The sequence below is a fragment of the Gnatocerus cornutus genome, chromosome 5, assembly GCF_029298725.1.
Source record: "Gnatocerus cornutus isolate USDA-ARS CGAHR chromosome 5, icGnaCorn1.1, whole genome shotgun sequence".
Taxonomy (NCBI): Eukaryota; Metazoa; Arthropoda; class Insecta; order Coleoptera; family Tenebrionidae; genus Gnatocerus; species Gnatocerus cornutus.
In genome coordinates, this window is record NC_142237.1 from 5,955,778 (window position 1) to 5,976,635 (window position 20,858).

Sequence of the window (20,858 nt, forward strand, 5' to 3'; positions counted from 1 at the left end):
TACCTGGAGAAGATCAATGGTGTTGTGGTCCCCCTGTAAAACAACCCAACATTACTAAATAATAAACACACTATAGAAATAAAATAGCGAAAACAAGACGACAAAGACAAACGTTGGCTGGCAAAGATGAATATGCGTTCTAAGAGGGTGTAAATGCAGTTGAAATGCACGCAAAGATTCAGAATAGATCATGATAATTCAGTACAAGTAGACTTATATGTTAGTTAAAAATATACAGGGTGTATATGGTTCATTTATGAGTGTATTAGAAGCTTTTCCCCAAAGACCTAACTTACGGAGCTTTTTGGTTCGAATGGATCATATTGCGGAGAAATGGTAAGATCCTAAAAACAATGGATTAGAAAATTGTAAAATCAGAAGCTTACCTGTGAATTTCAGAGTGATAAAGTCTAAGCTTACAGGTGTCAAAGAATCCAGTGACGACGCAGTACTGGTTGAAGTGGGGCCTCCCTAAAAACGCACATTTTGGTTAAAATACTATGCGTTCAAAAAAACTTACGTCTATGGAAAGTTCGGTGACGTTCGTCGAGTCTGGTACCAACTACAACAAAATGCCGGATAAAGAATTAGTTAGTCACTTGTACTTACTTCTTCAGTATAGTCCGGGTCATCTTCATCTTCATCTTCATCTTCATTATTCTCCTAAAATGTAATTAAAAGAAATTCGAAAATGCTCCAATTTAATCTACTTACGTCATACTCTACATCCACATCTTCTTGGCCATTTTCCTAAAAAAAGTTACGTAAGTAAAAAGTCTTCAGTTTAAATTTTGACTTTTGTAACCGAACTTACATCGATCGGGTTATACTCATTGGTACCCACGTCCCCAGTTTCCTGTAATTAGCACCGTAAAATTGCTTTATATTTCAGTGTTTTAAAGCACTAAAAAGCATGCATGTACTTGTTAAACTACCAACGTGCATAATAAAATAATTTCGTTTTTTTTTTAAACACGTACCTCGTATTCTTCTTCGTTCTCCTAAAAATTACAAAATATTAAAATCGAACTTAACTTCAGAAAACTTTAAATAGATAATACTTACATTAAATTCTGTGTCTTCCTCGCCATTGGGATCTACATTTTCGTCCTAAAATCATACAGAAAAACGAATACAAAAAGGACGAAGTTTTACACCCTGCATTACACTCTTTTTGACGTTGAAGAAAGAAAATAAACATTAAACATTTAACCCAACCCATTGTACACTGTTAAGAAATTATTAAAAATGTATGAACCGGCAAAGTCGATTATAATAATACCACGACCAAAAAATGTTGAGTAACTTCAGACTTTCCGGTTCACATTTCAAATAAAAAAAGAAACAACTTACATCATAGTTCGGATCGTCCGGATCGTCGTACTCTTCCTCAGCTTCGACTTGGCTTCCCTGTCTAGGAACTCTCAGAGTTTTTCTTTTGCTTCTGTTTTGACTGACTTTTGATTTAGAAGAAAGAAGACTATTTATATGCCTTTTTATCCTATTTACAGTTGTAGATAACCAGTGTTCTTCCACCGGTGGACTAGAATCTAGGGAATTTTTTTCCGGACTGGACACATCTCTTGCTATCCTATGGTGGTTTTCGTGATTTGTTACATCTGTTTGTTCTAAATTTTCAAAAACTAAATCTGAGTCGATCTGAAAAAAGAGAAAAAACGATATTAATGTTAAAATAAACACAAAAAACAAGTAGGAGAATTAAATACATAAATAAATAATTTTTAAAATGATTTTCACAAATGGTGGATGCGCCGGGACAGTCTGTTTAAATTAAGCAGTATTAAACGAATTAAAGGAATATCTAAAAGAAAATCTAAAGGCGAAATATGTTAGATATGGTAAATGTCCTGAAAAGCGTTCTGAAACATTAGGGAAATTTGAAGCCTACCAACTTCGTTGCTTAAGAACTATTTATAATTTTTTTTCTAACTTAGAGTTTGAAAATAATTCTCAAGGACCGCGAGTTTGCACTTGCCCTATATATAATATTGGAAAAGTACTTTATCGCAACTTGAAGGTAGCATATGGCAATTGAACCATCATTACGATAAAATTAAAATAAATTCTTCCAAAGCGTGAAAATAAGTTTGAAATCGAAAGCCTTATTAATACCAACATTCGAAATTAATTCCATTTTGTTCTATTAACATCACTTCTATCATGACCGGTCGAATTCTTCGAGAACCGGAACTTTTCCATTTTTCTTTAAAAATGCGGAAAAATACAAAGACAAAATTTGTCAGGAGGCAAACGCACTTTTTTGTTAACTACCTTTTAGAGATGTTCGATAGAACTTTAAATAAAGCCGAAACCTGTATATTAACGTTAATGCTTTACCTTTATTCTAGCGTAATGAGAATTTGATATCCAAATAAACTATTATAGACTTTTCTGAAGGTAACATTCAGTATAAGATTTTGCCACAATGTAAGCGTCTTATTTATTAACTACGTTGGTATCGGAAGCCTCAACATCAAAACATCTTTAAAAACATCTTCTTTTGACGTCAGACTAGCTCTATGCTATTAAATACCACAAATTCCTTCGAAATGGCCCGAATTGAAAGTTTTCGTGAGAAAGCAACTTAAATTTTTTTTTTCAAAACTGCGAAAAAAAGGGTACACATGAGTTGTTTACATTTTTCTTGAGTGTTTTCAGCCAACAAGCGAATCCAATACAAAATCTCTACCGTTAGTGAGGCAAATAGTCCGAGAGAAAATAAGCTGATTCGATCAAACAAACTTGTTTTAAGGTTTTATGATGAGTAGGATAAATATCTGTGCTTAATCGCAGCTTCAGGAAAGTGGTTCTTGGAATGGTAATAATTAACACTTAAGTTGTAACTATCAGTATGAAATTGCTATCTAATGATAGATCAGAAGCTGTACTGTCAGAAAAGTTTTGTGTGCTTCATTGTTTCCTGGCAGAAATATCCGACAAACCGCTTGAAAAAATACACATACTTGAAAGTCTTCAGGTGTTCCCCAGTTGGTTGTGACAGCAAATAGAAAGACAGAACAATATAGCTTTTAATTTTAATTTAATCCTAATACTAATTACCATCCTCAAGATACAGTTCAGTCAAGTTGCGATTTGGTACATCAATAGACTAATCATAAAACCTTAATAAAGTTGGTTTCATAGAAACAGCTTATAAGCCAAGGTTTAGTATCATGAAATCTCAGACTAAAGCCAGCTACTCGAGCAGAATATAGACCATTCTAAAATCGTAACTGAATATACTGCTCTACAGACTGGCCCAGAACCCATGACCCAGAAAAGTGAGGTGCCGACAGCAATACAGATGGTAAATTTCAAAACAAAAATTGATAAATCTCAATTTCCTAGGCAACGATAGTGTAATTAATGTTCACTTGAATTTTGGTTTAGAATTGTTGCCTCCATAAGCCTTTTGTTCTCTGAATCACGAGTTCCGAGACACCTGTCTATTATGGCTTTTATTTGGTTTCTTTTTTCAAAAGTGCTAGCTGAATTAATACAAGTCGCCTTTCAGTAACTTCTTATTCCAGCCGGATTTTTGGTGTCAGAAAGAAAGCCACTTGAAAATCGTTTAAGAATAAAGCTTGTAAGATGTTTTTTGAAATGAGCACCTAAATTTCAAATTCCCCCTTCATTTTGTTAGATTGTAGATACCTAATGAGAATGGAAAACACGAAAACGGTTTTTTGTGGTGACAGTTTGATAAAATAAACAATAAAACTTCCTTTTAAGTTATTAAAACCAAGCTATGAAGTTGAATAAATAACTTGATAACAGTAGTTATATGGTACGGTAACGTCATTCCGATAATAATAATCCTTAACACAACGTGGTGAAATGTTTTACATTGTTTGAAAAAAATGGTATATTGTTTTAATAGGTTTTGCGATACGATAAGACACGGTGATAAGTTGTTTTTCATTTGCTTTTTTAAGACATTTTTCACATTTTCTAAACATGAAAATTATAAAAATATACAACGAATACCTAAATGAACTCTAATCAAAACAATGAAAAAGAAATACAAAATTAAAAAAAATGTATTTCACAAATACACAAAACCTCTAATACGTACCTACATAATTAGACTTTTTAGACTCGCCCTAATAAACTATAAAATATACTTTATATCAAACCTTACAATAGTGTGGTCCAAAGGTCGATCCTGGCCCGAAATTTGAGACTGTACCCAAAAACTGAGTTCATCAAATTGACTGATGTTTAAAAATTGTAAACTGTCCTTTGTTTTTATAACAATTTATAAACGGCACAGCAAGTGTCAGAAATTTACTTTAAATGTCAGTCACAATGACAATAAAGCTTGCTTTACATTGCCATGTCAAAAAGTGACGTTCGAAATTTTGATTCCGCGATAGTAAACACCAAAAGTTGCCGACATGCATAGCAGTATTTTGACAGGAACGTCAAAATTTGTAAACATTGATAAGAGATTTACATTTCGCGTTGGAATAACATTAAAAACTGTTGATTTCTTTCGAAAATATGAGGTTATTGCCTTAAAAATTTTGATGGTTTTTAAATAAGTGGTTTCTTTAACAGTGAAGTAATAGAATCTCACCGACTAGCAGTTTACTATTGTGTTTTTGAAACACGAATTTTTAATCACCTAATTAAAGAATTGAAGACGACAAGAGAAGTGATGCAAGTGAAACTAGAATGAAATCTTAACCGAAATTTTGACCTATGCGTCCACAAAGAAGTAGTAAATTCAAAATTTGATAAATTAGCTCTAACCTTAACCACTCTAGTTGGAAACTGTCTGATTTTATCTTATGAATAAAATAAATCAAACAAATATTCAATATCTGAAATATAGGCATATAACTTTGACTCCAGAAATCAATATTTTTATTAAACTACTCAAATAAATTCATAAAGTAAAAAACTCCCCCCCTAAAACCAATAAATTTAAAGGAAATCAATGCAACCGTACTGCATTTGCGTAAATTAAACACACATTACAAACTTTATGACCAAATGCCCTACTTATGTCAAACTCTGAAAGAATCTTCAAATTCTAGCATTGTTAAGTTTTTTGCAATGAATTGTTGTCAAAGGCAAACACCACTTTTCTTGTAGTTTATAAATAATAAGCATACAGCATAGCTGTCTATTTTATATCTAAACTGAGCTACAAATAAGATTTTGCTCCAAAAGTTTCTTTACACACGTTACTCTTACTGCATTAATGTGCAAAACGTAACCTATCATTGCGAAGTCTTCAATGGCAACTTACGCACCGGTCCAGTGTAAGAAATGACCGGTATCTCTTTTTTAGTGTTTTGCCAAGTACTTTCAATTTACAGTGCAGTTTTTAAGAGCCACCGAAGCTCAAAAATTTAAGTTTGTAGGTTAGTGTAAACAAATCCATTTTGACATATTGACGTTTGACACAATATCACCCCTCTTCTTCAAAACACCCCAATTATACAGGGTGTTATGGAAATGAGTACACAAAATTAAACTGGTAAGAGAACTCACCATATGCAACATCTTTTCTTAATAAAAAAAATTCCAAAATGCTTTCGTTTTCGAATTAAAAATCAATGAAAATTTGCTGTGAAAAGCGTTACCCGCCTATGCATTAAGGATACTAACCTACGTCTATGCGACAAAAACCATTGCTTCATAAAAACGAGTGGTTACATCAGGTTGATACTTTGTCGCTCATTTGTTTGTAGGAAAAAAAACAGTAATAAATTCACAAAAACCCAATTGAACAAATGTGCCGAATTTGTTTTTAAAAATTGCTCAAAATGCCGTCTTTCACTTAACAGTGAACATGCTTGAATTCTCGGGGCCATTGAAGTTGGTGTTCTCACAATTATCGCTGGGTTTTGGGGAATTGTTTCAGCCACAGCATTCACACGTTCACTTAATTTTTCAACTGAATTCACGGGGTACGCGTACACCAACTCTTTCATATGTAACTACAAAAAAAAATCGCAGGGATTTAAGTCTGGCAAACGAGGGGGCCACAACACTGGTTCATTTCTACCTAACCACTTGTTTTCAAAGCGCACATTTAGCCATTGGGACACGGGCACTGTACAGACGCTTTGCTCCGACCTTCTCCATAGAGAAGCACCATATTCGTGTATTCCATGTTGGTATAAACCATTTTGTACGCCCTTTTGCACTTTAAGAACGATCTGATAACTTTAACACCTTACAACAAACTGAGCGTTTTTAATTAAATTACAGCTGATCAGTCGTTTTTATGACAAAAAGTTGTGATAAAGTTTAAGTCAAAAAAACCTCCTCGTTGCGGAAATGAAAGTGAATTTGTTTAGAGATTCGAACGGTTGGCCAAATTAAGGGCGGAAAAAGGCGAAAATCAAAATGCGTTTACAGAAAAAAATATCTAGAAAAGTTGTAGATCTTGATGCGTTTTAACCGGTTAAATTTTGTGTATTTCATTTCATAACCTGTTATGATTTTTTTGAATAAAATTTTTGTAAATTCCCAAAATGTTTTATTTTATGTTAAACTTAATAGTTCTAAACAACACCCCAAATTAGTTTAGAATGGTCATTAATTAAGTTTACAAGTTTACAAGTTTACAAGCGGACTGATAACGCAGAGTTTTTTTTTATGCTTTTTTGTTCTTTAATTTTATAGCAATGCAATGGTAGGTGGGCGACTCGTCAAAAAATAGGGGGGAAAATTTGTTTAAAAACATGATGCGATTTCAAAAAAAAATTATTAAGAAAAGTTGTTGCAAATGCTAAGTTTTCTTAACAGTTTAGTTTTGTGTACTCATTTCCATAACACCCTGTATAGAAAGTATTCATAACTCTTTTTTTAAATCCGTTTTGTAAATCGGTTTAGATTAATTTTGCTTTAATTTCTACGATGATTTAGCAGAAAAGAACTTGGTAATCCACTCATGGGCGCCTTGTACTCATCACCCTGTAATAATTCAATCCAATTTCAAATTTTGTGAAAATCCAAGTAGTAGTCTTTCTATCAAATGCATAATTTGTCACTGAAAACATACGTACCTACATGTATATCAAGCGCAATTCTTGAAACAGCAACATTTGTGTTCACCCCCAAAATTGTCTTTAATTTTAAAGATAATTTTGGGGGTGAACACAAATGTTGCTGAAAATTTGCATACGCACATAGTTGACAAAGCTCTAAAAACTGACGCAAAAATTTGTTTATTATCACCAATAGTTTTGGCGTCGCGACGCCTTAAAAGTGTCATTTTTAGGTAATTGTTAGGGTTTGTCAAATCAACCGCTAATTTAATTTTTTTCCAATGTAAATGTGTTAAAAATATATCAGATTTAATGCAAATTGTATTCAAAATTTGAGGAAAAAATGCTGTTTTATCAAGTTAGTTTCCAATTACATTACGTCAAAATTGGGAACTACGTTTACATCCAACTGTCAACATCTTGTGTCACAAATGACATCTATCCTTTGGTTCACTTTCGATTGTAACAAGTCTTAAAAGTCTTACTTGGTGAAAGTGTCGCTTTGTTGATGTTAATTAACGATTTCTGGTATCCAAAAAGTGCAACATGCCTAAGTTAATCAAAATTGACCTTCACACGAGAGAATGAAGTGACTTGTGAAAATTTGTTGTAAACGTAGTTTGCTACTGTGCCGTCATAATTTTGAAAGCTAACTTAATAAACCTTTATAAGAGTGGATGAAGTGACTTGTGAAATTTTGGTGTAAATGTAGTTTGTCGCTGCGCTGTCATTATTTTGAAAACTAACTTGATAAAACAACGTTTTTTTCGCAATTTTTAAACACAATTTGCTTTAGATTTAAAATAAAAACTCAGATATTTGTATTACAGTTATGTTGAAAAAAAAACTAATTCGCGAGTATTTCCGCAAAATCCCAAAAATTGATAAAAATTATACTTCTTAGGCGTCGTGACGCCGAACGAAATGTGCTAAAAACCAAATTTTTACGTCAGGTTCTAGAGCTTTGTCTACTATAAGCATATGCAAATTTTCAAAATTTTATCTTTAAAATTAAAGACGATTTTGGGGGTGAACACAAATGTTGCCGGACCTGTATAGAAAGTGTAATGTTGGCTCAAATATTAAAGTATTAAAAGTTGATTAGGTCAATTCCTATGTTTGAGTTCCCTTGTCATAAAATAAACGGTTAAAACATTGTTAAAAACAGTGCACCTAAATGCCACTCCACAAATAATTGTTATTATTTTAAAAATAGAAAATTAACGGGAACTCTTAAGGACAGTTTACACGCTTACGCCATTGCACAAATGCACCAGTGTGCACTACCAAATTTGGCTTAAGCAAAATTTGTCACTACAAATTTTTTTTCTAAATGATTATGCAATGTAAGGTATAAGTACGATAGGATTTCTAAAATTCTTTTATATGTAAAATTTAGTTTTTTATTTATTAATTTCTTTTTCATTTCCTACAACAATGTAAACGGTCCACAGACATTCCCTTCATTTATACAAATTGCTTCGTACAAATGGCTTGAGTGTATAAACGTGGCTTAACAAAGTACTTATCTAGTTATTTGCAGCAACGTATAAAGCCTTACTTGCGCAAAATTTGGCACAACTGTGTCAGTGGTTAAAGCCTTAACATCGCCAATCAAAATACATTTAGAGGTTCTGTTGACAAGAAAGCAGATTTTTCATATTAGGGTTACCAAAGATTCTGTCGACATGGCCGCCCGACTACTTCAAGGACCGGAAATCGATCCTTCCCTGGAGGAAAGTAGCATTGGTCAATTCCTTTTCAAAAATGCAGAAAAATTCAAAGACAAAATATGCCAGGTCAGTCAATATATTTTATATAATTAATTACGTGATAGAACTGTTATCTAGGTGGACGGAACATTGCATAAAACCGAAACCTATGGCAGTGTAAAATTACGCAGTATCAGAGTCGCTATCGCTATGCAGAAACAAGGGATAACTTCTAAAGATATCATAACGATATGCTCTAGCAACACTTTAGATAACACCATTCCGATATTGGCTGCTATTTACTTGGGCGCCAAAGTGGCAAATATAGAAGGATCGTTGTCTATGCGCCACACTAAACATCTGCTTTCTTTGGTATCTCCACGATTCATCTTTGTTGAGGAGTCTGCCATAGGCTTGATCGAGAAGAGTTTGGAGGGTGTTAAGTTCCAAACAGAAATTGTTGTTTTCGGACACTCTTCAAAGTACTCGTGTTTCTCAGATTGGCAAAATCCTCAAGACTGTGAAGACAACTTTCAACCCGTAGAAGTTGATGGCAATGATGACGTTCTTATTTACTTCACTAGTGGTACCACAGGCTTACCGAAAGCTGTGTACCATTCGCATCGTTCTTTTTTTCATATAACACTGCAGCTGTGGTAAGTGTAAAGAAATTTCTTAACCTTTCCTACCATGTAAAAAATATAGGCAAAGTGAATTCCGTGGCGATATTTACCACCTCGGAACTTTTTTCTGGATAAGTGCAATGGTACATTTGACGGTTTCCTTCAAACTCGGCACTTGCAGAATTTTTAGCAGAAACGCAAGCATTGAAGATATTTTTAAAATTATTGAAAGATACAAGGTAAAAATAAAACAATAAAAAGAAGAACTGAAGCAAATTACAGGTGTGTACCATAAATTTTAGCCCAAATCTGACAGACAAGTTTGCGGATTTCGAACGTGCTGCTCTGTACAACACTTCTTCTCTCGAAGTGGTTATGTGTATCGGCGCACGGATGGCAGTTTCACAAGTCAAAAAAATGAGTAACATTTTTCTTGGCGCTCTTTTGTCTAATATTTATGGTATGACCGAAATTGGTATAATTTCACATTTGGCTATCAAAATCAGTAAAGAAGTAGTCGAGGAAGATTTTTTGTCATGTGGTAAACCAAAACCAGGAATTCAAGTGAAGGTAGTAACTCATATACAGGGTGTCCCAAAAGTGACGCACCAACTTAAAAGGGGGTAATTGGGTGGTCCTCCAGGGTACCAAAAAAATGTTAAAAAAAATTCCAGACTCTCTGTTTTCGCAGGAGGAGTAAAAGAAAATTAGGAAAATGGCAACATTGCAGAAGTGTACCCCCCTATAATTTAAATTTCCAGTAGTCAAAGCCATAGTAACGTTGCTGTTGTATTGTTGGCGTTAGTCAGGTCGGCTCATGAACGAGTATTGTAACTATGGTTTCACGTGAACGATGCCACACTGATCAAGATTGTTAATTCAAAAATTTTCTTAAGAGTTTTTAGGCATTTCTTACAAGATTTTTCCGATTTTTTTTGCACCATGCCTTTGCGCAAAATGTTCTTTGGGTAACAAATTTATTTGAACGTAAAATTATTGCACAGAAATCGTTAATTTTCGCATCAAACTTTGCCTCTTCAACCCATCGTATCTCGAAAAATTGAAGACATGGATTTTTTTTAACATTTTTCCGGTGATCTATGGCATTGTTCGATGATACAGTTTCACGGTGGTGCGTCACATTCGGGACACCCTGTATGTCAATTCCTGCAGTAATTTTATACTTTTAAGATTGTTGATTTGAACACTGAAGAATTGCTTGGTGCTAACCAGAATGGAGAAATTCGTGTAAAAGGTCCGTCACTAATGAAAGGATATTATAATGGAAATTCTAGTCAAGCACTCGACATCGATGGTTTCTTGAAAACAGGAGACGTTGGCTACTACGATGCTAATGAATGCATTTACGTCATCGATAGAATCAAAGAAATCATCAGTTACCAGTGTTGGCAAATTTCTCCCTCATCTTTAGAATCAGTGTTGTTAGAACATCCAGCAATTAAAGAAGCGGCAGTTCTTGGGCTTCCGCATATTACAGATGGTCAAATACCAGCAGCGTGTGTAATCTTAAAAGAAGGTTTTACTCTTAGTGAAAAAGAAATTGATGCGTTTCTAAGAGAACGAGTTACGGACAGGGAAAGACTTAGAGGTGGAGTTATCTTCGTTAATACTTTACCAAGAACACCAACAGGGAAGATTTCAAGAAGAGAACTTAAAGATTTCGTTACCAACATTAAAAATCTGTAGTTTCAAAATCTCAGAAGCTAATTTCAAAGTAGAACGTTTAGGTTGTTTCTGGTTTTGATAAAATACTTAATATACTACTTATTAAGTTTTATTTTTACAAGCACGGAAATATAATATGTAATAATATTACCATTATAAATATAATATTATAATTATATTACAATGGAGTTTAATGACGAATCTGTAATATTTTTTTTAGACGACTTAAACTGAAAATAGAATTCTAGGCCTCAAAAGCGGCCTAACAATCGACTAACTGCTGTAAAGTACAACAAAAACGTGTTGAATTATTGAAAATTAACATGTATAGCAGTGCTGCTGCAACATCAAAAAGCACATCAAACCTAATTCATACAAATTGTAAAGCGACACATGCCGAAATTGCAAATGTAAATAAAGAAAATATAAACTTTTCTGAAAGATTCATAAATATTTATAATTATTCAGTTGTTATAAATGATTAGATCAATAATTCATAAATAAAAATTCCTCCAATTAACTTGTAAATTTAATGATATCGCCTAAAAAATCTGCAAAGAAACACGTTTTAGTCTTGGTACACAAATAACTATTATTGACATCAAAAGTTCGCCGTTTGAACACAGTTTCACATTCTATCAACAAATTTTAGTTTTTAAAGCACTAGCTGAGAAACCAACTCTAGGGCTTCAAATGAAGGTCAATAAATCGATTCCTATATTCTTTATATTCATTCCAGATTGTTAGTATCGACACTGAAGAATTCTTTGGTCCTCACCAAAAGAAAAAAAATCGACTAAAACGCCCGTGCTTAATAAAAGAATATTATAGTAGATTCTCAAGCTTATGATCAAAATTGTTTCTTAAAAACAGGAGATATCGGCTATTACGATGATAATTATAAAAGCTATTGAAATTGTACTAGCTTTAGCACATTTCTCCATCATCTATAGAAACAGTGGTAGCTATTAAAAAAGTGACAGGTTTTGGGCTTCTGCATGTTCTAGACAGTGAAATTCACACTCAGAGGAGTGATTTTTGCTAACGTTTTACCAAAAACACGGACAGGAAAGATGGCAAAAAAGGAGTTAGAGATTTTGTTATAAAAGTTAATAAAATTAAACAATGAGAACTGATATTTCAAAACACTACAAATACAGGGTGTTCCAGAACTCATGACCCAGAGAACAAGGTGAGGTGCCGACAGCAATGCAGATAAGAAATTTTAAAACAAAAATGAATTAAGTTTAATAGTATTCGAGAAATGACAAAAAGTTATCAACCAATCCCAAAAGCTTATTCTAGAGGTAGAGTAAAAGGCCATCCCAATTTCCTAGGCAACCACACTCAAATGTTTACTTGTCCAATGAATGATAGTATGTGTCCATAGTTACCGATTTTCAAATTCTGTTCAGCGTCGGGATTGGCTACCGTTTTTTCGTCTTAACTCGATTATTTTTTGAGCTAAAAAATTTTTGTTTCGAAATTTTGGTTTAGATTTGTTGTCCCCATAAGCCATTTTTCTCTGGGTCACCAGTTCTGGGACTCCCTATATAATGTTTTATAAAAGTATCAGTTTTTAAACCGTTTTAAAAGTATCAAAGTTGATGACATGATAAGTCAAAATAATGCCTTGGATCGTGAAGAATTAAATTGATATGTCGCACATTTCTACTACTTTTTATAAAGGTCAGGAGAGTACTAAACGTCCGTTCAAACAAAAAAATTGGTACATAAAAAATGTCTAAAAAAATCTAAAACAAAAAGCGAAATTTTGATTTTAACAAATTTTAGTCTTCTCTGTCAAATTCTCTATCTTCTTGAAAACCTTAAAATCCTTCAGATTGACATTATTTTTCAGATATTAAAAGCTACTATAAAACTTATCTATCTTAACTATCTTGCAGCTTCTCTAAATAGGTACTTAAGATTTTGCTAATCTTATTAATTTCTTTACTTCTTCAGATCCTTTATGTTGGTGGCTTACATTGAATTTCTTCGCCTGATATTTAAAATTCTAGATTTTAAAAGCTATTTACGCTTTTACAAATTGATGCATTTTTTTATTTTTTATATTGTTCCAAAATTACCGCAAAAAATGACACTGATAAACTGTGTTAATAATGCTAACCGAAATTTACAATTTGAATTTCATTTTGTTGTTTCAGTTCAAAGAAATTAGAACATTTATGAGAGATAATAAACGCTATAACTGGTAAAAGAAAACAGAAACAGTGATTTTAGGAAAATTCTATCTTGCTGTAGGTATGTTTTTTGCGGCAATTTTAGAACATTTTCATGTTTAGAATTTGGAATCCGTTCTTCTAAAAAATCTTGATCTTTTAGATTCTCAATAAGTTGGAAACAGGATTTCGCCCACAGAGGCCACAGGTCGCCGGGGCAACCTCTATTTATAAAATTAAATGGTAAACGGATGAAGATCTTATCAAAATGACTTTACGCGTGGCCACACACATACAATATGGAAGACATCAACTTATAGGAATTAGTGTAGTAAATTAAATTTAACAGCTTTCCAAAATAGACGACCATGACTCCTCGCGTTCGTAATACAAGTTTATATTATAGTATTGCATCACTGACCGTTAATGGACAAACAAGAAGCTTTAAAAATAGAAAAATCGTGGATATCTAATTCCGAGCAGAGCCTGGTCAGTTTTAACAAAGCAGATCTACAATGTAGAGCAGTAAAACGCAAGCACAGCCGAAGGCCGTGCTTCCGTAGTTACATAAATCTCCTAACTCTGCTGGAAAAAAGAACAACGCATGTCGTAAGACAACGTTGAGAAGTTGATTACAATGTTGATCTCTGGTGTATCTGCATTTGCATATCGCAGCCGCGACGTCCCTCTAAGTCTGGCAACGGCGACGACGACGGTAGATTAACGCGATGAAGGGCAAGAAGATGCGCTCTACAAACTTTTACTCTATTTTGCAAATTTGTTTTTCAAACAAAATGTTCCGCACACTTTCGGAATTTAAATTCGTGTCATAGGTCATCCCCTATTACAACATACCGGCAACTTTTCACCCCGCACTTTAAGCCGCCAACTCGTGCGTCGAATGATGACAAATTGTTCTAGCGATTTTAACGTCTTAACTGCTTTCTATAATACACGAATTTTCTCTGGACATCGTGGATCGATTTTAAAAGATGTGGAGAGTTCACTTTGTCTTATTTTATTTGAATAAACGGATAAAAATAACTAAAACTGGCAGGTTTCTTCTATCAAGAACACCAGACGGGTATGATTCATTTCTATACACGCGTCCCAGTTTTGTGAGCTTTAAAATTAATATCTATTCATAAATAAATAAGGATGTTTTTATACACTTTTTTTAACGAGTTTCGGGATTTTTTATGTGAATAGACCACAGCTTAGTCATGTACATAAATATTTAATATATTGTAGTACTTTTGGTAAAATAAACTGCTTTAAATCGAAATGTGTTTTTGGAGGAAATTCATCTCAAAACTACAAGAGAACTTTGTCAATAAAATATTATATTATCTGTAATGCGGTTAGTTCTAAAAGTTTTGAAGCAATTCGTAATTATTTCAACTTGATAATAACTTGATTTTAGATAATATAAATATTTTAGCTACTGACACAAAAATAATTCTCAGTACATTTCAAAAATAAGTGGTCGATTTCCTGATGTTTATTTTAATAGAATATCCGCTCAAACACCAGATATTGCAAAGTTTAGGGTACGTATATTTAACATCATTTTAAGCACCATCTGCTTTCTGTCCTATCTAATTAGACATAATTAGATCATAATCGCCGCAGAAATTTCACAACTCAGAAACTGATCGCACCTCTAAGATTTAAAATGTCGGCATCGATATGTATTGGTTTGTAGATAACATCACATCAGTGAATCTAACCACATCCGGGCTATAACTTCATATCAGTGTGATATCAAGTTGATGGGGTTTTCCGCCGCCCCTTTCCACCGTCGCTCTTTCACTTCGAACGTTTGTTAGTTTATTTGAGTGACCGATAATAATGGAAAACGTGTTAAGTAAGAAAAAAATCTGTGTAAATAAAACCAGGTTGAAAAAAGTGGTGACAATCCTTAAATCCCCAGCTTTTCTTGATTCAAATAACAAATCCTCAGACGGACCGGACAATCTTTCCTTCAATCGTGGAGGATCGATAAAAATCCGGGATGGGATAATTAAAATAAATCTAAAAAAAGTGCAACAGTTGTGGGAGGAAGAAAATTGGGTAAATCAATTGGGACTGCATAAACTATCATCGTATTTTCAAATACGTGTCAGCATGAAAGAAATCGTTTTAGTACGAAGTAAAGACTCCTCTGAGAAATGCTGTGTTCGATAGTAAATGGTGATCTAGGATTCGAAAGAATTATGTGATTTCCATTTCCATTCTCAAACAAACGTGATCTACCGAGTTACTGAAGTTAAAAGAGCGAGTAAAACCAATTAAATTATTTATTACTTTTGATAACAACTCAATAAATCCGCCTCCAGTTATCAGGAGATGCCACAAGATGATTTACGTTTTTAAGTATAATTTTACGATGTTACACAAGTGGAACAGTAAATAAACAAAATTAAAAATACGCGTTGTTTATTGAATCGCGCCAGGATAAACACCGCAAATTGAGACCTGGAGGAACATCTTCCTGAAAAAGTCAATCCTGCGTTGGAGTCACAGAGCCCCGGACCGAACCACCAGAGTACGTGCGGTCTTTAGAGGGATTTAATGGCGATTCTTAAACAAGAAGGTCTTGTCACGCTTTCGCAGACCTTTTATATTCTAGATGGAGCACCGTGAGAATCCTACAAGATAACATTTATAAATAGATATGGAGAAACTCGGCTAAATCTTAACATTTTATCTCGCAGCTTCTTCCCTCGGTCACTAGCAACACTAATCAAACCTCCAAGTTTTAAATTTTGTATTTACGATTCGTACGCAAAAGAAATCGGAAATGCCATCATCAAGTCTGCAAGCGATGCAATTTAGTACTAATATGATCAATCCGCAGTGGTTGGGGGGCATAAGAAGACTGTTCCAAGCAGTTACACCCCTGTTAGAGTTTTGTATGCAGGGCACGCAACCGCTATTCTCCGGCAACTTCACACTTTTGGTCGCGATGGCGGCGATCAAGAGGGAGGATCGGGGGTGTGAATTGACGACTAAAGTATCACATCTTCATGCCTATCAATGCGGTGAATTTTAAAACTGGTAATTATGACAAATTATGCCGCTGTTAGGAATGGTTAGGAAAGTTTTCGCTCGAATGATGGAAACTCTGATTTATTGCCGGCTGTTAATAATAATAGAAAGAGTGTGTTTAAAAGAAAAAAATCCTCAAGACCCCTCAAATTTCTAATCACACTTTTCTAATATTTTTAAAGATTTATACATAGATTGGAAATGCTTCGAGAGTATAAATTCATTTCTCACTTCTTACAGATTTCGAGAGATCCTTAAATATTTTTGGAACTAATTCATATCAATTCATATTCCTGGAGTTTCTTTACATCTTTTTAAAGGTCCTTCAAAATTCTGATATTTTTTATCATCTCTAAAATAATTATCAGATTTCCTTTAAGGTCCTTACTACCTAAGTAAAATCTTGAAAGTTCTAAGAAATTTACCAATTTTAAAAGATACTTGAGGCTCCAGGAGATTCTTAGATATTCTTAAAATTTAATTGTCAGTATTTTTGCGTTCCTTTCATGGCTTATAGAGCTATCCCTAGACTATTAATTTACAAACCAATTACAAATTCTTTAAGTTCCATCCTTGAAAGACTTCAAAAATATGAAACATCCTTGGAGATTTTCAGAGTACTTTCACAAAAATCCTCACAATCTTTAAATATTATCTATATTTTTAAAGATTTATACTTAGATTGGAAATGCTTCGAGAGTACTTGAAATTCACTTTTCACTTCTTAGAGATTTTAAAAGATGCTTAAATATTTTTGGAACAAATTCATATCAATTCAGATTCCTGGAGTTTCTTAACACATTTTTAAAGGTTCTTTGAGATTCTGACATTCTTTATCATCTCTAAAATAATTAGCAGTGATTTCCTTTAAGGTTCTTACTACCTAAATAGAATCAATCTTAAAAGTTCTAAAAAATTTACCAGTTTTGAAAGATATTTGAGGCTCTATGAGATTCTAAGATATTCTTAAAATTTAATTGTCAGTATTTTTGCGTTCCTTTGATGGCTTATAGAGCTTGAGCTATCCCTAGACTACCAATTTTCAAACCAATTAGGTACGAATGTTTTAAGTTCCATCCTTGAAAGACTTCAAAAAAATTAAATACCCTTGGAAATTTTTATAGTACTTTCATAAAAATCCTCACAATCTTTAAATATTATCTATATTTTTAAAGAATTATACTTAGATTGGAAATGCTTCGAGAGTACTTGAAATTTACTTCTCACTTCTTAGAGATTTCAAGAGATGCTTAAATATTTTTGGGACAAATTCATATCAATTCAGATTCCTGGAGTTTCTTTACACATTTTTAAAGGTTCTTTGAGATTCTGACATTCTTTATCATCTCTAAAATAATGATCACTGATTTCCTTCAAGGTCCTTTCTACCTAAATAAAATCTTGAAAGTTCTAAGAAATTTACCAATTTTAAAAGATACTTGAGGCTCTAGGAGATTCTTAGATATTCTTAAAATTTAATTGTCAGTATTTTTGCGTTTCTTTGATGGCTTATAGAGCTTCAGCTAGGTAGCCCTAGACTACCAATTTTCAAACCAATTACAAATTTTTAAGTTCCACCCTTGAAAGACTTCAACAATATTAAATATCCTTAGTGATTTTTAGATCAAGCTCATCGAAGACCCTTACAGACTTCTCAAAAATTCTTAATTATTCATGAAAATCCTAATAATTTTTTAAAAATTACAATTAATTGACTAAATACCTTAAGGATTCGAAAATTTTTAGAAACGCTTTAAAGGCCTTTAAAAATATCTGAAGCACTCAAATAATCTCAAAAATTTCAAACTAATGAATCTGAAAAATTTTAAATATGAAAATATAATAAAAAATATTGTATAATCGCAAAAATTTAGAAATAAACAAAAAAGGAATAAAAAATCAAAATTCAATATGGACAACAGATACTTGACAAAAACGAAAAGGGCATTCCTTAAAATATTAAAAAACTCTATCGCATACCTTCCTTACTAAAGATATTGCAACAAATAAATAATTTGATGAAATAATAAATGATTATCCTGGCTTCCGGATTCCGGGTTCCGGATTCCACTAATTTCACATGCAAATAATTTCAAGCACTGATTTGACCTTGTTTTCCATAATTTATCCACACCAGATCATTTTAATTACTCATTTAAACAATGAGTTATTGATTCCGATTATCGAACGAAATAAATATCCACGCATTTTCAACTCCCAAAGCCACCGCGACGTGGAAAAGTACACAAAGACCTAAAAAATAAATCGTCACGTTCGCGAACACATATATGTATGTAAGCTGAAATCCTCACATCTGCAGTGCTGCCACTATAGATATCATAACACCCTAAATATTCACGAGTGGCTTGCTGCTATGTGTATGTATGTGATGTTGCTGGTTTCCCATTCTGGCCCTCTTTATCTTTCTTATATCATCATCTTACTATATTTTGACACATGTGGATTTCAAAACATTGTTCTTACGTGGAATAATAAATACGACTGACTGGAAAAATGCGAACAACGCGATTTTATATATCCTACATCATTAATCTCTATCCAAATCAAATAACGATTTGACAGGTGTGCATATTTGTAATTCGGGCACCATCTGGCGCTTGAATAATTCGATTAAAGTGATCACTTTCATGAGCTCAAACACTTAAAAAAAGAGCAACTCGTAAGTTTACGTCTTATCAAAAACTTCTTTCTAGTTCGACTTGCTCACATAAAGAAAATTATTAGCCAATAAATCAATTCTTACATTTCCGTGTTGTGATGATTTGCAAGTACTATTAGATTAGGTCATGAAAATTTTTACTCGCGCGTAAAAGCTTTGACGGCATCAATTTTACTATAAAACTTACAAAAGTCCCACGACTTTATGAATAGCTGATTTTGGCCAAAATAATTACAAATGAATAATACCAGTTTTAGTGCAATTAATATGACTGAAAACTGTATAAATTTAAACTAAATAAACAGTCGGGCGTTCTGCATAATGATCAAGTACCTCGGCTATAATTAATGAAAAACTGTTATTATTTAATGTAATAGAATATCTCTCCGAATAGCAATGTTTCAATGTTTTGAGTTGAACGATAAACTTTTATTAAACAATGCAATAACCACAATTATTGCACTAGAAGTAGTTATTTTATACACTACTCAGTTTCATTAAATTGCTATTTTGAGTTTGATGAATCATAGACACTTTAATTTTGATTTAATTTCGACATGAAATATTGGGAATCTAACTGATCAGAAGACAAAAATTCCAAAGATAACTGAAAGATCGCCTAAAAGATTCAACAAAACTTTATGATGGTCAAAAATAAAAACATTAGAATCAGAGTAAAATAAAAATAAACTGCTGTATTAAACCTAGAGATCTTCATATAAAGCCGGTTGCAAATTTATCCATCATACTTAAAGTTATTTTCGCTGCAATACCAACGGTAACTCAATCACAGGAAAATGTGGATAGAATCAAAGACTGTTGTTGGGTAAATATGCTTTGTATTTACAGACTACGTTATATTAAATTCTACTCAATTCCGTTCCGCTTCAATTAATCAATTTAAAACCATTTAGTTCATGACTCACCAACCTCCAAAACAGTGCAGACTATTATACCAACGATGGTGTGGATATTTGGAACTAAATCAAGTCAATAAATCTCGGCACAGACTGGCGACAAGTGCTTCACTCGAAGATGATTATCCAGATTTAAACGCCAAGTGTGCAGAACAAAATTGATACAGTTTTCAAGAAAGCGCCTCTTACTTTGAGGTGGCACCCATTCACTAGGTCACAAAGAAAAAAATTAGCTACAAGACGCGTGAATCTGACATCTCAAGCGCTTTTAACGAGCAATAGATTATAAAGGTATTTACATAAAAGCAGGAGCTTCTAAGATGTATGCAGCGTTGTTAAGACGTAACTTCTGCTTTCTTGAAGGTAAATGTAAAGACTACACTGCACCTTGCTCGGGCTATTATTAGAAATAGATCATGATTTGGCATTGAACGGACGACGAACTTAAATATATGCCACTCGATTCAAGTTCGCATTTGCATTTTACACAAAGCTTCCAACGAGTTAAACAAGATGTTGGGGTAAAAATGTTATGTTTCGCTATTTATAGATATAAAACAAATTTTACCTTTGAAACTAACGTAAAACTGTTCATATTAAATAAATATGAAAATTGTAAATAAATGTTTTTTAAATGTTTTAAAATTTGTATGCTAAAATAATTCACGCAATAATTCACATTTTTAGTTAAAAATATGTTTTATTATTTTATCATGTTAGTATCGCAACAAATTTAAAATAAAAATTATATCCATTATTTTTTGTAGTGATAACCTTTTTTTCTTACTTTAATCGTTATTTACACAAACTTTAACTCCAAACAAACTGATTATTATAATTTCTCAATTGTTATATTTAAATAAAACCTTAAAACAGAGCTTCAAAGCATTTGGTAGTTGCTAAAAATCGAGGATCGCAAAATCGACAGGATCAGATTTAGAACACTGAAATTTGGCTCACTTTTAATGTTAATAAATC

The 20,858-nt window shown here is 32.9% G+C and overlaps 2 protein-coding genes across 5 annotated transcripts in view; one reads left to right on the top strand and one right to left on the bottom strand.

Annotated features, from left to right (window-relative positions):
- Positions 1 to 20,858, bottom strand: part of trol (terribly reduced optic lobes) — a 218,836-nt gene that overhangs the window by 129,945 nt on the left and 68,033 nt on the right. For all 4 annotated transcript variants that reach the window (XM_088037882.1, XM_088037880.1, XM_088037881.1 and 1 more), the window contains exons 2-11: positions 1,354 to 1,659; positions 1,066 to 1,110; positions 981 to 1,001; positions 815 to 856; positions 715 to 750; positions 610 to 663; positions 521 to 562; positions 421 to 471; positions 297 to 344; positions 4 to 33 (exon numbers count right to left, since the gene is read on the bottom strand). In XM_088037882.1, the coding sequence (XP_087894008.1) occupies positions 4 to 33; positions 297 to 344; positions 421 to 471; positions 521 to 562; positions 610 to 663; positions 715 to 750; positions 815 to 856; positions 981 to 1,001; positions 1,066 to 1,110; positions 1,354 to 1,659 (675 nt within the window). The remainder of the gene's footprint in view (positions 1 to 3; positions 34 to 296; positions 345 to 420; positions 472 to 520; positions 563 to 609; positions 664 to 714; positions 751 to 814; positions 857 to 980; positions 1,002 to 1,065; positions 1,111 to 1,353; positions 1,660 to 20,858) is intronic.
- On the top strand, positions 8,672 to 11,170 carry LOC148173893 (luciferin 4-monooxygenase-like). The gene is made up of 5 exons (XM_088037007.1): positions 8,672 to 8,827; positions 8,879 to 9,396; positions 9,446 to 9,602; positions 9,646 to 9,933; positions 10,555 to 11,170. The coding sequence occupies exons 1-5, from the start codon at positions 8,717 to 8,719 to the stop codon at positions 11,068 to 11,070; spliced, it is 1,590 nt and encodes a 529-aa protein (XP_087893133.1). The 5' UTR covers positions 8,672 to 8,716; the 3' UTR covers positions 11,071 to 11,170.

Bases quoted from the DNA above. Each gene is read 5' to 3' on its own strand.
- LOC148173893 (XM_088037007.1), top strand. From the start codon at position 8,717: ATGGCCGCCCGACTACTTCAAGGACCGGAAATCGATCCTTCCCTGGAG. The intron at 9,397-9,445 runs GTAAGTGTAAAG...TAAAAAATATAG, and splicing joins CATATAACACTGCAGCTGTG to GCAAAGTGAATTCCGTGGCG. The intron at 9,603-9,645 runs GTAAAAATAAAA...AGCAAATTACAG, and splicing joins AAATTATTGAAAGATACAAG to GTGTGTACCATAAATTTTAG.